The sequence below is a fragment of the Opisthocomus hoazin genome, chromosome 5, assembly GCF_030867145.1.
Source record: "Opisthocomus hoazin isolate bOpiHoa1 chromosome 5, bOpiHoa1.hap1, whole genome shotgun sequence".
In the NCBI taxonomy this organism is placed as follows: domain Eukaryota; kingdom Metazoa; phylum Chordata; class Aves; order Opisthocomiformes; family Opisthocomidae; genus Opisthocomus; species Opisthocomus hoazin.
The window spans coordinates 47397796-47411958 of NC_134418.1; the positions used below are offsets into that span (position 1 = coordinate 47397796).

Below are 14163 nucleotides of genomic sequence, written 5' to 3' on the forward strand. Positions count from 1 at the left end.
CAAAAGAAATTACCACAAGTATGCAGCTTTCAGCACAATTTAAGGAAATTAAAATCATAATTCATGAGCCAGAGGAGAAAACTCCAACAACGATGGCCATGATGATAGATGTCCCCAGTGCAGAAACATAGCTTCTTGCTGGGTGACAGACATTATTAGCGACACTACACTAATACTCAGCTTCAGATAGAATAGCAGAACTGAGACCAGTGTAATTCCAGCACACCAAATAACAGAAAACCAAAAAGTTACTCAGCATCGAAACTGACAACCAAGTCCATTTTCTTTAGGACAAACACAAACATTGATAGCTAAATTACATGGCTGGTAGAAGGACTGGTAATTCTCTAGGAGGCTTACACGATTAAAGAGGGTGTTTTGTGTTGGTTTTGATGCAGCAGATACAACTGTTAATAGTCAGACAAGTATTTAATCCTTCTACTGAACAGAATGCAAAAGATAATTTAGAGGAATACTACTGTCGAGAAATACTACTCCATATAGAGCTACTACAATAACAGAACACAAAAAGATCACAATCTGAAAGGAAACAAAAGTCTTGATAAGCCTTGATACACAGAACGCCTAAATGATAGAATTCACATAACTATAGAGCTCTTCACATTTTTTTGTAGCTTTGTCATTATTAAGCCAGGTGTGAAATGGGCAGAACCTTAACCTATAAGCTCAAGATATTTGTCTGGACATGAACTTAACAGAAATGCTTTGTATCAACATCAATCCTACATATCACAAATGGTTGATATGATGACATTGCACAATATAATTTGGCTACAGGATTCTTTTTTGCTTTAGGTTTAAAGGGTGGATGAGTTGTTTCATAGAGGGCTATTCTTCAAAAAACGAAGCATATCTACGTCATTCAAGTGATTAAGTTTATGCCATCTAACCTGAGAGAGCTTTAAATGCAATGATGGATTACAGGAATGTGAGACAGGACATTTTAAATAACAAAATGTTGTTACTCATATAATTTATATAGCAGCAGAAAGCAAAGACTAGCTTTGCTGAAGTAAGAAAAATTTTAAGGGAATACTGCAAATAAAGTATTGAGCAGGTGACAGCATAGAACAAGCCTGTTATTTTTCATATAAAGTTGTATACACCAATTTTACAGTTAAAATAATTTTGTTGTAGGTCTTATTTGTTCCATTTTACAAGATGTTTTTGCCACTGCTTTCAAGTGGAGAAGGATCCTGTGTCATAACATAGAGGTAATCAGCAAAGTTATTTTAATGGGGCATAGACCCTGTGCTCCTACTTTTGTAATCATGACAAAAAGCTGAATGTTGTTATCATTGACAGATTGGAATTTGCCTAGATAGCACCAAGATATCAAAACCCAACAGGAAAAAAAACAAAGCAAAGTTATGGTTTTAGGGTTCTAGTAAACAACTTAAACTCTTTTCTTTATTTCTCCATCTGAGAAATAATAATATATACTTATCTACAACACAGCAGTATTGGAAATATTATTGTGCTTTTAAAGTATGGATAAAAATCACCAAAAAGATGAAACTAATGCTATTCGTAAACTAATACATAAACTGGATATTAGAATGATTCTGCCCTCATAGTTATCAAAAAAGATGTTTAAAATCTTTACATCCATTACCCTGTCAAGAGATCTTGGAGTCTGCGAGCAGCGATTATTCACATTTCCTCCTAACAAGTGATTTCTGTTCCCTAGGTAGAAATCTTTTTTATTTCAAGACATATTATGTAAGTCTTCAACTTTATTTTTATATATTCTATATGTACTATACATATATATCCACATATCTGTATAGATGCATTGTACTGTCCATATACTAAAATATATTATAGATATTACAATATGTATTTTAATAGAGGTGATAGTTAAGTCAATTTATATGGTCCATGTCCCCACAGACAGCAAGAAGTTCTCTGAACTTTGAAAACCTAATATATGTTTCTAACCAAGAATACGGCAATAATAAATCTTTTCATGTATCTTTGGAGAATAAATGTTATTAAATCATGTAAAAGATATATCTGTAGCAATAAATGGCGAACATTTTATTTCTCTCCCACATACTACTATTCTGTGCTAGAATTTGTGAATCTCTTAATAGCTACGTAATCTTTAAGTTCATATTTACTGCTCATTTTCTCTTATTAGGGATCAAAATATCCTACTCAAAGGGTGGATAAATACATTGCAGTCAAAACTGAGATGAAGTATAAAAGTGAGGTCTCAGAGAGGTCTATCCTGAGTCCAGATCTATTTAATATTTTCATTAATGACTGCTAAGATAATGGAATGGAGAAGACACTTATAAAGCTTGTAGGTGACACCATGCTGGAAGCAGTTACAAGCACTTTACAGGACAGCAGTGAAATTCAAAATTATCTTGACAAATTGGAGAAATAGCCCAAAATCAACAAGATTAAATTTAATAAAGACAAGTGCAAAGTATTAAACTTGGAAAGAAATAATCAAATGCTCTAAAATGGAGGAAACTGCCTAGGCAGCAGTAAAGACTTGTGCTACAGAGGACAACAAACACAACAGCAGTTAACAACACAGTTGTAAAAAGAGCAAATGTTATACTAAGGTGTTTTAATAGATACGCTGCCATTCAGGCATAAGAGGCAATGAACCTGTTCCATCAGTATTGGTGGGCCTTCAAGAGCAGTTCATCCAAGTAAGGAACTAAAGTCAAATTCTATATGAAAAAAAAGTCTTAAAAGCTAATGCCAGTAAGACACAAGTGAACTTGATGGAAGGCACTTCATTTTTTAATTCATGTGGACACTAACACACCAACAGTCAGAGATTTCAACAGGTGAATAGGATCTAGCCACAGCAAAGAGAAAAATTGAGGCCAGAGATAGATGAGGATGAGCTGGAAACAAATCAATGATTGCACACTGCTGCAATACTTCTATGTTTGTCCATAATAATGAAACGGGGACTGCCTACATGTACCAGTTGGTGATTTGGAAAATCTCCTACATAATGAGTCCGCAAATGCAAAATAGACAATGTAGCATTATGGTTACCTGTTAACCATTTCAGTCTGGCACACAAGCTAATTTACTTACATCTTTAAAAAGGTTTTAAAATGTGTGTGCTATTGTATTGATGCTGTGAAAAGCTGGAGTTGAAGACTCAATAGTCAGAGGGCTATTAAGCAGGTATTCTTTATCGTGGCGCCGGGCACGCGGGGGATCTCTCCTCCAAACGTGTGTGCCAAACACCCTGTCATTTCAGGTTAAATACAATCACAATATACATATTCATTGTATTTGCAAGAAATGCTTAGCATATTCATGACTTTTCGAAAAACTAATTAGCATATGTTGATATCTTTCATGCATGTCTGTTAGCGTCCTCGGGTGGTCTTTGGGGGTCTCAAGATGAAGGCTTATACTCTTCATCACAGTGTCTGCTGGTTGACCTTTGTTTCTGTGCAGACTCAGTTCTAAGATTACGTATACCGTGTCCTTCCAGGTTGTTTTGCTCCGGTCTTGTTGCCCTCTTGGTGCCTCTTTATCTCTGTAGCTTGGTACATCTGCCCTCCCAAAGCTGAGCTGCCTGGGGTACAATTATTTAGGAGCCTCTCTATCTTAGAGCTTTCCTGTGTTCTCAAAACAGCAAGAATCTAGTTTAGTTTAATTACAATCACTCTGGTAAGTGGAAATTTTACATTTACAGGTATCAGTATCAAGGGAATGAATCGTAGTTGATAGTACTGCATGAAATGTATTAGCAGACTGAGCCACTAATATTTACAAAAAAATATAAATTCCCTGTAGTGACACTAATGAAAACACAAACTGCCAGGTGGACAAGGATGTGGTCTGATGAAATTATCCTTCTGGGCCTGAGACAGGCCAAAGGGCTAAGAAAAGAAGATGGGCAACTTGATCAAGTCACTCTATTGCAGTGATGCTAAATGGTGCCATTAGAGAGAGAGGGGAAAAAACTTGCCAAGCTTCAGTCAAGACGTTATACCCCACAAATTTGTGATAAGCATTTGCAGTGAAAAATGCTGGCCAAGGGAACGTACTTTCTCCCTAATCTTCAGCCCATTGGTCTCAAAAGCAGCCAGACCACAGACACTGCTCTGTGTTCCACCACTGGCCATACACTGATGGGTATGTACTGCAATCCTGTTGTGCTTCCCACTCATAACCTGCCACTGGATTCGCTGTGATAGGTACCATCCTTCCTATATTTGCAGGCACAGTGACACAGCTGGCATAGAAAGCTAGTCAAATGTAAGGACTTATATACGGGTGTAGAGAAGGTCCATCATTTAAATTTAAAAATTCTCCGACTTTCTTTAAAGCAGATTTGACAATGCATCATTATATGTACAATCTGTAAGTAACAGAATAGTGCTCAGGAGCCCTAGGCAAAGAACAAGACCCTCAGTGCCACATTATAACACAGATGGAACAAAAAGCCAGTCCAAGATGGCTTAGCTGTAAGAGGAAGAGACAAGATAGGAGAATATAAATAAGACAGCATCAGTCTGGATGACAAGCAGCAGTGTCCGCATACTACTACTTCAACTGTTGTCAACTATTCTGTAGACATTGTAGCAAAGGAGAATTTTAAGGAGAAAATTTACTTCTCAGATAGTTGCATTGTTGTTTCAAAGTAGGTTTTTAGAATAATTCTAAATATGATGCAAAATGTGAACAGACTTGCAAAAACTCTCTTCATCAACTAAGTAGGTAATTTCTTTTGTTTAGGTCTCAACTTTATTATCAAAAGATATTAATAAATCCATAATGATGTTTTGGACTATTATTACTGTCAAAAAGAAATGAAATTTTAATCATGTTAAAACAATGTTGGTGCCTGGACTAGGGTACTCTGGGCTGTGCAGGTAACCCAAACTGTATTTCCTCTTTCGATATGCCAACCCCAGGCGGAGCATACTGATGATATGATAACAGCAAAACACTCTCGCAAATGAAGTTCTTAAGCACAAAAATTACCTTCCTTTAATAGGAAAAAACAAAAAGAGAAACACAGGCTTATGTTTGTATATATGTGGTAGGTTAGAAGGGATGCTTGTGGACAAACATTGACTAGATGATAGCATTTGGATCCAGCAGGGATCCTTGCATGCTTGTTGACAAACATCCCAGGTGTTGTGGGAGTTCTTAAACCTTTTAAACTCATATTAATCTGTAATTATTTTGTGAGAGAATCACCAGTTAAGGAGAGCGGTATACTATATATATATTATTTCCTTTTGCTGCAACTGATAGTGAATGACCCACAGTCTTTAAGACCTGAAGGGATCATTAGATCAGATTTGCATTTAGCTTTGATCCAGCAACCATTATGTAGGAAATGCAAAGTTTTGCAATAGCTCTATTAAGATATTTTATTAATGCATCTATTCATTATCACTGACTCACTTGTAGAGTTCTTCCACAGTGGAATTTAAATCTCTTGATGTTATATTTGACTTAAATGGTCATAATGATAGCCTACGTCAGACTCCAGGTTCATTACCACATAGGTGGGGAGAACATTTTTAAAGAACAGTACAATGAAAGAAACTCCCGAATATTGTGTTCTGCCAGATGCATGAGAGCTATTACACCTTTGTACCTATTACAGTATTCATAGTTTCCTGTTGCTTGTCCTGTATGATTTTGTTTAATGAAAAATAAACAGTTTTAGAAGGCAATTATCCATCAGTGATGCAGGAAGCATTTTTTTCTTTAGAATGCACACTGTACTCAACACAGAAGGGTTCTGCTCCATAAATTAGGCTTTTCTGGCATGACTGGAACAGAAATCGCTGTTAGGTGATGTTTATATTTAACAATTTATGCATAAGATATCACAAATACGAACCACAGTAAGGAAGAATTCAAAGAGAAAATAACTGCGGGGTGCACTGGGGAAAGCTTTGGTTGGTGCTATTTCTGAGCTGAACCTCCAAAAATACGAGAGCTTTCCGAAAGCCCCAGTAACAGGCACCAGTTATCATGGAGCAGCCCAGTGGGACTGAAGAATGGTACAGGTTCAGCATGAGTCAAGCTCTGAACCACAGGTTGTGACAAGGGCAGTGTGGGACTGCACTACTACCCTCTATTGGCTTCATGCAGGGAAGCATTCCTCGGGGACCTCCTGCTTCTCCCCTCCTTGTATGCAGCTTGAAAGGGAATTGGTATTGACTTTAATGCAGACACATTGCTTTGGCATGTCTGTTGCAGATCACTGTTTTGCACTATCATCTGTTGTTTCAAATCAAGCCAGACCAGTCTGCAATCTAAAAGCTTCTGTAAAAAACCTTACAATTCACTAATATACGAAAATTCAAATATATGAAAATTTTGGATCTGTACTTAAATGAAGAGATGGTTTACTACCTCCCTGCAAATGTAGAACAATAAGCAATGAGGCAAGGCTGATATAAATTGAGATGGCTTACAGGCAGTGATTTAAATTCAAGTAGAATATGTGATATTTCTTACCCTTAGCCTAAACACTGGATATTTCGTATAGATACAAGACTAGTTACCAAGATCACAAATATGAAGATGGAAAAATCTGTTTTTTAGCAGAGGCAGCTCAGAAGGACCAATTGCAGAGAAAATAATCACCGTGTTCACATTTTATTTGAAAATATTCCAATTATCACGATGCTGCAACTGTGAACAGTTTGCCTTAACAACTAACACCAGGATCAGCTCACAACTATTTACCTAAGCCAGCCTGAACCAGCATTAATAGTAGTAATTCCAGTGATTGCAGAATACATTAAACTAGATATTGCTGCTGGATTTTTCAGTAAATCTAGAAGCAAAATAACTAGCAGTCCCAGTATCTAACCTACATGCATGCATAGTTCCTCTGAACTCAATGTAAATGTTTACCTGATCAGAATATGTAGCACTTTGAATTAGAGTTAAAAGGTATATTTAAACACAGGCTACAATACTGCTTTCTGAAAGATATTTAAAGACTTATTTTTCATAACAATTAGGTATAATTTCAATGGATACTCAAAAGTATATCACCAGAATTGATTAGTTCATTACCTCTATTTTTCCTATTTTATTCAAACAAAGTACAGCAGTGTTGCACTGAGGTTTTCTCCTGACTGCATAGTGCATGGCAATCTGCTTATCAACAGCAGAATGAAGTAGCAGCACAAATTGGTTTGAAATACAATGAAATAGCATCATTACTTGTGTATGAAATCTAAATATCACTGCACTATGACCTTAATTTTAATTGGCTCTTTCTTGAAACCAGAAGCAAAACCTCACCACTAATAGAAAATCATTCAATTAGTTCTCGTAGTTCCTAACTTCTCAGTGAGCAATTTGTTAGCTAGTAACACAGTCACTTATTTTTCTTCACACTGCGGAGAACAAGATATGTATAGATACATCTATACATATCACCTGTGGTTAAATTCACTTGACCTAAAGCCTAAAGGAAATTCATTTTGTTCCCCAGAAGTTAAAAAGCAGATTTCAAAACGAGATAGCAAACATGTTTTTCTGTATAATCCTCCATTCAGCACCCATAAATACACTCCACGCACCAATGTCTTCTTTAACTTCTGACCGTGTCATTACTATAGTCTTGTTTGCTCAAATTATTGTATTAGCTTTGCTTGTATAAACACAGACTCAAAACAGTATATCTAGTAGCCTTCCATATATTCCATATTTCTTCTATTCCACCTAATATTTCTAATTCAAATTTTGCAGGCATTTTATAACATAGTCTTCTTTCCTATTTTGACAGCAAGCTCTTTGTTATGTAATGATGAATATTAGCATTTTGGTACAAATATTCTTGTTTTAGTCTGAAAATTTTACTGTCTTCAGTGTCTAACCTTTACAACAAATAAGCAGATCCCATACAAATCAGATTTGTAGTTATGTACGACTGATGTAATTAAAACTCTCAAGAGAACATTTAAAATAAAGTCTTCAAGCTTTTCCTGCCTAAATTATTGCTACCCAAAGACAGTACTCATCATTTCATTACTGGAAATGAAAAAGTGACAGGACATTTAACATCTGGGCACTTATTTTCAGAGACTGTTTTTTCAACAATGTTTAGATTCATTTAAAAAAAAAAAAAGGCAACAGTAAGAGTAAAATGAGATGGAGAAATTTTCAAGAGAATATCTGAATGTTTTTTTTTCCTGTGCTCAGACTAAACAGCCACGAGGCCAAGTTCCCTCTTCTTGTTTTAACCTTCCATGGATTGGTCACATGGCCATACAGGATGCAATGCTCACCCAAGAAAGGTCAATATAGTAATTATCAGTAGATCTCTCCACCATTCTGCCCAGAAACATACGCTCATCCTCTCCCATCTCTTTCCATTCTTGAATAGGCAGTCTGATGGTATGGAATGCTCGGCACTGGCACAGAAGACAGTTGCATCAAATCAGTATTCAGCAATTCAAAACATGCAACCAGCTGCAGTGTTTCTCCCAGGCAATTCAGCAAGGTTATACTCTGTTAATAACTTCTCTTCAGAAATAATGACATTTGTATTATAAAATTGAGAAAAAGAGGGCACTTTACAGATAAGTGCCATTTATTCAAAATGCTCCCATGTTAGAAATCATTTTATGGGTGCCCTTTAGACACAGGCACTTCTCCATGTTTCAGCAATTATTCATCACTTACACGTTCATAATTTGGGAGAGTTCTAAACTCAAAATGAGTAAAAAGCCTACACACTGACTCAAATTGCTGAACAAGTCTTGATAACACTTCATAGCTAAAAGACTAAATAAATTTAATAATGAGTAAGGAAGCATGAACCTTTCCTAGTCTGTCCGTGAACACAGTGAAAAGTAGCAATAGTCTCCCAAATCTTGGATATAAGACAAAAATCTGTCTCACAGTCACAAAATCTGTTACCATAGTGATGGGGACTGAGCAAATGACTAAAAATACCTGGTCTTATTCACACTGTCTTAGGAACATGACCTAAATGACATGTAATACATGATTTTCCATGAGAAATTAATAGCATTTACTAGGAGGCAAAACTGAGAAGCAGATAGTGTGCAAGTATGATGTGTGGTCAGACACTCAAGGAGACCACCTTCTCAAAGATGCAGCTAGAACAGAGAGCTGGCTGGAAGAAAGCATACAAAAAATTATGATAAAAAGAATCCACATGTAGGTCATTAACAACTCAAAAGCATCAGTTAAACATGGTTTTTTCTCACTAAATAAAAAGCATTCTTCGGAATTGCTGATACACAAAACTAACCATAACTTCCAAAGAAGATCACTGTCCACAAGAATCTCCCAGTTGTGATGACTGCCAAACTTAGTAAGACACAGTGGTAATATAAATTCATATTTTGACCAGATTTGGTCCACAGCACCTACATACGTCAGTACAAACCAAAAGTGCACTACAGAAGTGTGCTAAAGGAGAAATTGCAAGTAGCATCTCCCCCCTCAACTTGTGAGGTGTCCAAAGAGGCTGCCTCCATAAGTCTCACCCAGGAGCTGCTGCTGCGGCTCTACACTAAGAACGGAGCATTGCAGGCTCCTCCACTGACGGCCTTGGGAAAAAGAAAAGCCATACAGAAGATGAGACTCTAGATTTATTTAAAGGGCTTCATCGGTTACAGTTTTGTTTCTGTTTTTAAAGGGTAATGATCTTCCTGCTATTTACAGTACAGGGTATCTTGACTCTTGCCTTGTGACATCTTATTTACAAATATTCATCTATGAATTGTTTAAGGATGTTAGACGCAAGCACCACTGACTTTACAAAGGGGGCAAATGTTTTGCCTGGAGACATTGGCAAGTGCAGACCTGCCACAAAAGTGCTCTACACCTTCTTAAGTATATTCCAAGATAGTATGGGATTATATTTTAGCCTTGTTAGACACTGTGAAATTCTAAAAAATGTATTTTATTTCAAGTCTAATGATAAAATACTACGTTTTGAAAAAGATCATCAACATGTGGTAGGGTTTGTGCTGACTATGCTTTTAAGAATAGCGGTTTCTTTACCCATACAAGTTAAAAAACAAACTCCTCAAAGCCTGAAGTGTCTGCAGTTGAAATTTTGTACCATTGCAAAGCATTTTCAGGAAACCACTAACTTGGACAGACCAGATGGAAGACACGCTGTATTCCACTAGCAGGTATTAAGTATCCACAGTCTCTCAAAAATTCAGGCAGATCATTTCTGTCCATCTGTTTGTCAAACTCTCTCTTGGAAAACATTGTTTCATACACTGAAGAAGAGCAGCTACCATTAGTTATATTTACAATAAGTTACTAGGCACTGATTTCTTTTAGAACTATTTTCTTCAGAATCTTTTCTTCTTTTTTGAAAAATACTTTGTTCAGAACCAAGTTAGGAATTAATTAGTTCTATTGATATTTTTTCTAACATATGGGGAAAATAAAATTATATACCTATACATTTTTTTTTTAATGTGATGTTAGGAAAACAAGACCTGATTATGGAATTTAGAACTCAAAATTGAGGCTATGCCATGAATCTTCAGATTACAAGATTTGCATCAGTAAGGCATTTGGAGGGAACTCAAAGGCTACCAACTGAAGATGTTCAAATTAAGTATTAAAATCCTCCTACTTTATAGCTTTGAGGAGCTACTGGAGAAAGTCCAGGGGAGGGCTACGAGGATGGTGAGGGGACTGGAGCATCTCTCCTACGAGGAGAGGCTGAGGGAGCTGGGCTTGTTCAGCCTGAAGAAGAGAAGGCTGAGAGGGGACCTAATATATGCTTACAAATATCTCAAGACTGGGTGTCAGGAGGACGGGGCCAAACTCTTTTCAGTGGTGCCCAGTGACAGGACAAGGGGCAATGGGCACAAACTGAAGTACAGGAAGTTCCGTCTGAACGTGAGGAAGAACTTCTTCCCTCTGAGGGTGATGGAGCACTGGAACAGGCTGCCCAGGGAGGTGGTGGAGTCTCCTTCTCTGGAGATATTCAAGACCCGCCTGGACAAGGTCCTGTGCAGCCTGCTGTAGGTAACCCTGCTTCGGCAGGGGGGTTGGACTAGATGACCCACAGAGGTCCCTTCCAACCCTTACCATTCTGTGATTCTGTGATTCTGTGACTGAATGGCAATGGGAATCAAGATACAAACAATCAACACATATCAAGCTCAGAAGGTGTAAGAATCAATAAGAACCTAATTCCAGTACTTAATGGGTGGTATGTTTTTATTTCTCTGGAATGCTAATGCCTATTACATTCTTAAAGGAGGAAGTCATAAAGGCACAGGAGCAGGCTGTCCCCATGTGCCGCAAGACGAACCGGCAGGGAAGACGACCAATCTGGCTGAACAGGGAGCTCTTGCTGGGACATGGGAAAAAAAACAGGATCTATCACTTATGGAAGAAAGGTCAGGTGACTCAAGAGGAGTACAGGGGTCTCATAAGGTTGTGCAGAGAGGAAACTAGAAAGGCAAAAGCCCAGCTAAAACTCAGTCTGGCTGCTGTTATAAGGGATAACAAAAATGCGGGGGGGAACATTGCCACCAAGGATGAGGAAAAGGCTGAGGTACTTAATGCCTTCTTCACCTCAGTTTTTAATAGTCAGTCTGATTATTCCCAGAGTACTGAGCCCCCAGAGCTGGAAGACAGGGATGGAGGGCAGAATAAAGCACCCATAATCCATGAGGAAGCAGTTAACAACCTGCTATGCCACCTGGACACTCACAAGTCTATGGGGCCGGATGGAATCCACCCAAGCGCGCTGAGGAAACTGGCGGAGGAGCTGGCCAAGCCACTCTCCATCATCTATCAGCAGTCCTGGCTAATGGGGGAGGTCCCAGGTGACTGGCAGATCACCAATGTAACACCCATCTACAAGAAGGGCCGGAAGGAGGATCCGGGGAACTACAGGCCTGTCAGCCTGACCTTGGTGCCGGGGAAAATTATGGAGCAGTTCACCTTGAGTGTGTTCACCGGGCATGTGAAGGACAACCAGAGGATCAGGCCCAGCCAGCATGGGTTCATGAAAGGCAGGTCCTACTTGACCAACCTAATCTCCTTCTATGACCAGATGACCGGCCTAGTGGATGAAGGAAAGGCTGTGGACATCATCTACCTGGACTTTAGTAAGGCCTTTGACACTGTTCCCCACAGCATCCTCCTGGAGAAACTAGCTGCCCATGGATTGGATGGGTGTACTCTTCGCTGGATAAAGAGCTGGCAGAATGGCCGAGCACAGAGAGTCATGGTGAACGGAGTTGAATCCAGCTGGCGGCCGGTCACAAGTGGTGTCCCCCAGGGCTCAGTTTTGGGTCCGGTCTTGTTTAACACCTTTATCAATGATCTGGATGAGGGGATTGAGTGTTCCCTCAGTAAGTCTGCAGATGACACCAAGCTGGCCGGGAATGTCGATCTGCTTGAGGGTAGGAAGGCTCTGCAGAGGGATCTGGACAGGCTGGATTGATGGGCCAAGGTCAACCGTATGAAATTCAACATGGCCAAGTGCCGGGTCCTGCACTTGGGTCACAACAATCCCATACAACTCTACAGACTTGGGGAAGAGTGGCTGGAAAGCTGCCCAGCAGAAAAGGATCTTGGGGTGTTGGTTGACAGCCGGCTGAACATGAGCCAGCAGTGTGCCCAGGTGGCCAAGAAGGCCAATGGCATCCTGGCTTGTATGAGGAATAGTGTGGCCAGCAGGAGTAGGGGAGTGATCATCCCCCTGTACTTGGCACTGGTGAGGCCACACCTGGAGTACTGTGTTCAGTTTTGGGCCCCTCACTACAAGAAGGACATTGAGATGCTGCAGTGTGTCCAGAGCAGGGCAAAGAGGCTGGTGAAGGGTCTAGAGAACAAGTCTTATGAGGAGTGGCTGAGGGAGCTGGAGCTGTTTAGTCTGGAGAAGAGAAGGCTGAGGGGGGACCTTATCACTCTCTCCAACTACCTGAAAGGAGGTTGTAGTGAGGCAGGTGTTGGTCTCTTCTCCCAAGTAACTACTGATAGGCCGAGAGGCAATGGCCTCAAGTTGCATCAGGGGAGGTTTAGATTGGATATTAGAAAAAATTTCTTTATTGAAAGAGTGGTCAGGCATTGGAATAGGCTGCCCAGGGAGGTGGTGGAGTCACCATCCCTGGAGGTTTTCAAAGAATGTGTAGTTGTGGCTCTTTGGGATATGGTTTAATAGGCATGGTGGTGTTGGTTGATGGTTGGACTTGATGATCTTGGCGGTCTTTTCCAACCTATGATTCTATGGTTCTATTTAGAGGAGAGACAAAAAAAAAAAAAAAAAAAAAAAAGCAAGCAGTACATTTCTAGCCCTTAGGTACGAAAACGGTCACCTCAGTCCAACTTGCAGTATTGCATTTTGATGCATGGTTGAAAACTCATACTAATTCTCTTTTTCTCAGCTTTTTCCTATCAGGAAATCTACTTTCCAGCATACGCACTCATCTAATCTTAAATATCCTTTGTGATGAGATGGCCACCTCTTACTCTGGAAGAGGAATTTGAAGGGCAATGGATCAGACAAAAAGGAAGTTTAGATTAGATTTTTCAGTCTAAACTGCTTTTTATTTTCCTTAATGTCTTCCTATCATCCTTGGGTAATAAGGACTACACAAATAGAAAACTTCAGAAGAATGCAGAAGGCAGTGAGCAGAGCATCTGGAGCTGAGACACAGGCAGGTTTTTATTAATCAACTATTACGTCTTTTTTTAACACTTCTCTGCTTATGTATCAGGAGAAGCAGCCTTTGTGTCTGTGTCTTCTTGACCATGGCATCAAGCTATTGTCATTTATGCTGCTCCTGCCCATTGCTGTTTATTCTATTGTGTGCGTTCATGAATTTTCTACCATACAGCTGAACCACAACATCTATCTTCTCTACCACATTTGCTTGACTATACAGTAAGCCATCAAACTGATGAGGAAATAGCAGAAACAAAAGCAGGCATAAAAACTAGTTCCATGTGTAGAATATATATAATACAGGGACTGCTCAAAAAAATCTGCAACGTGATCTTCTTTCAAGACACTCTCTAAATGTCCAAATTACTTATCTCATTATGGGAGATGTTTAAGTGCTACTCATATTCCACACAATTGCTCAAAAATATAACAGGGCAATAATACTAGAAAAAAAATCTTGGCAATAATAAACGAAAAGGATAAGT

The 14163-nt window shown here is 39.0% G+C and overlaps 1 protein-coding gene across 1 annotated transcript in view; it reads right to left on the reverse strand.

Moving 5' to 3' along the window:
- The window catches only part of IQCM (IQ motif containing M), a 108953-nt gene that overhangs the window by 48835 nt on the left and 45955 nt on the right, over positions 1–14163 (reverse strand). The window contains 1 exon segment of the mRNA XM_075422097.1: positions 10125–10259. Coding sequence (XP_075278212.1) covers positions 10125–10259 — 135 coding nt within the window.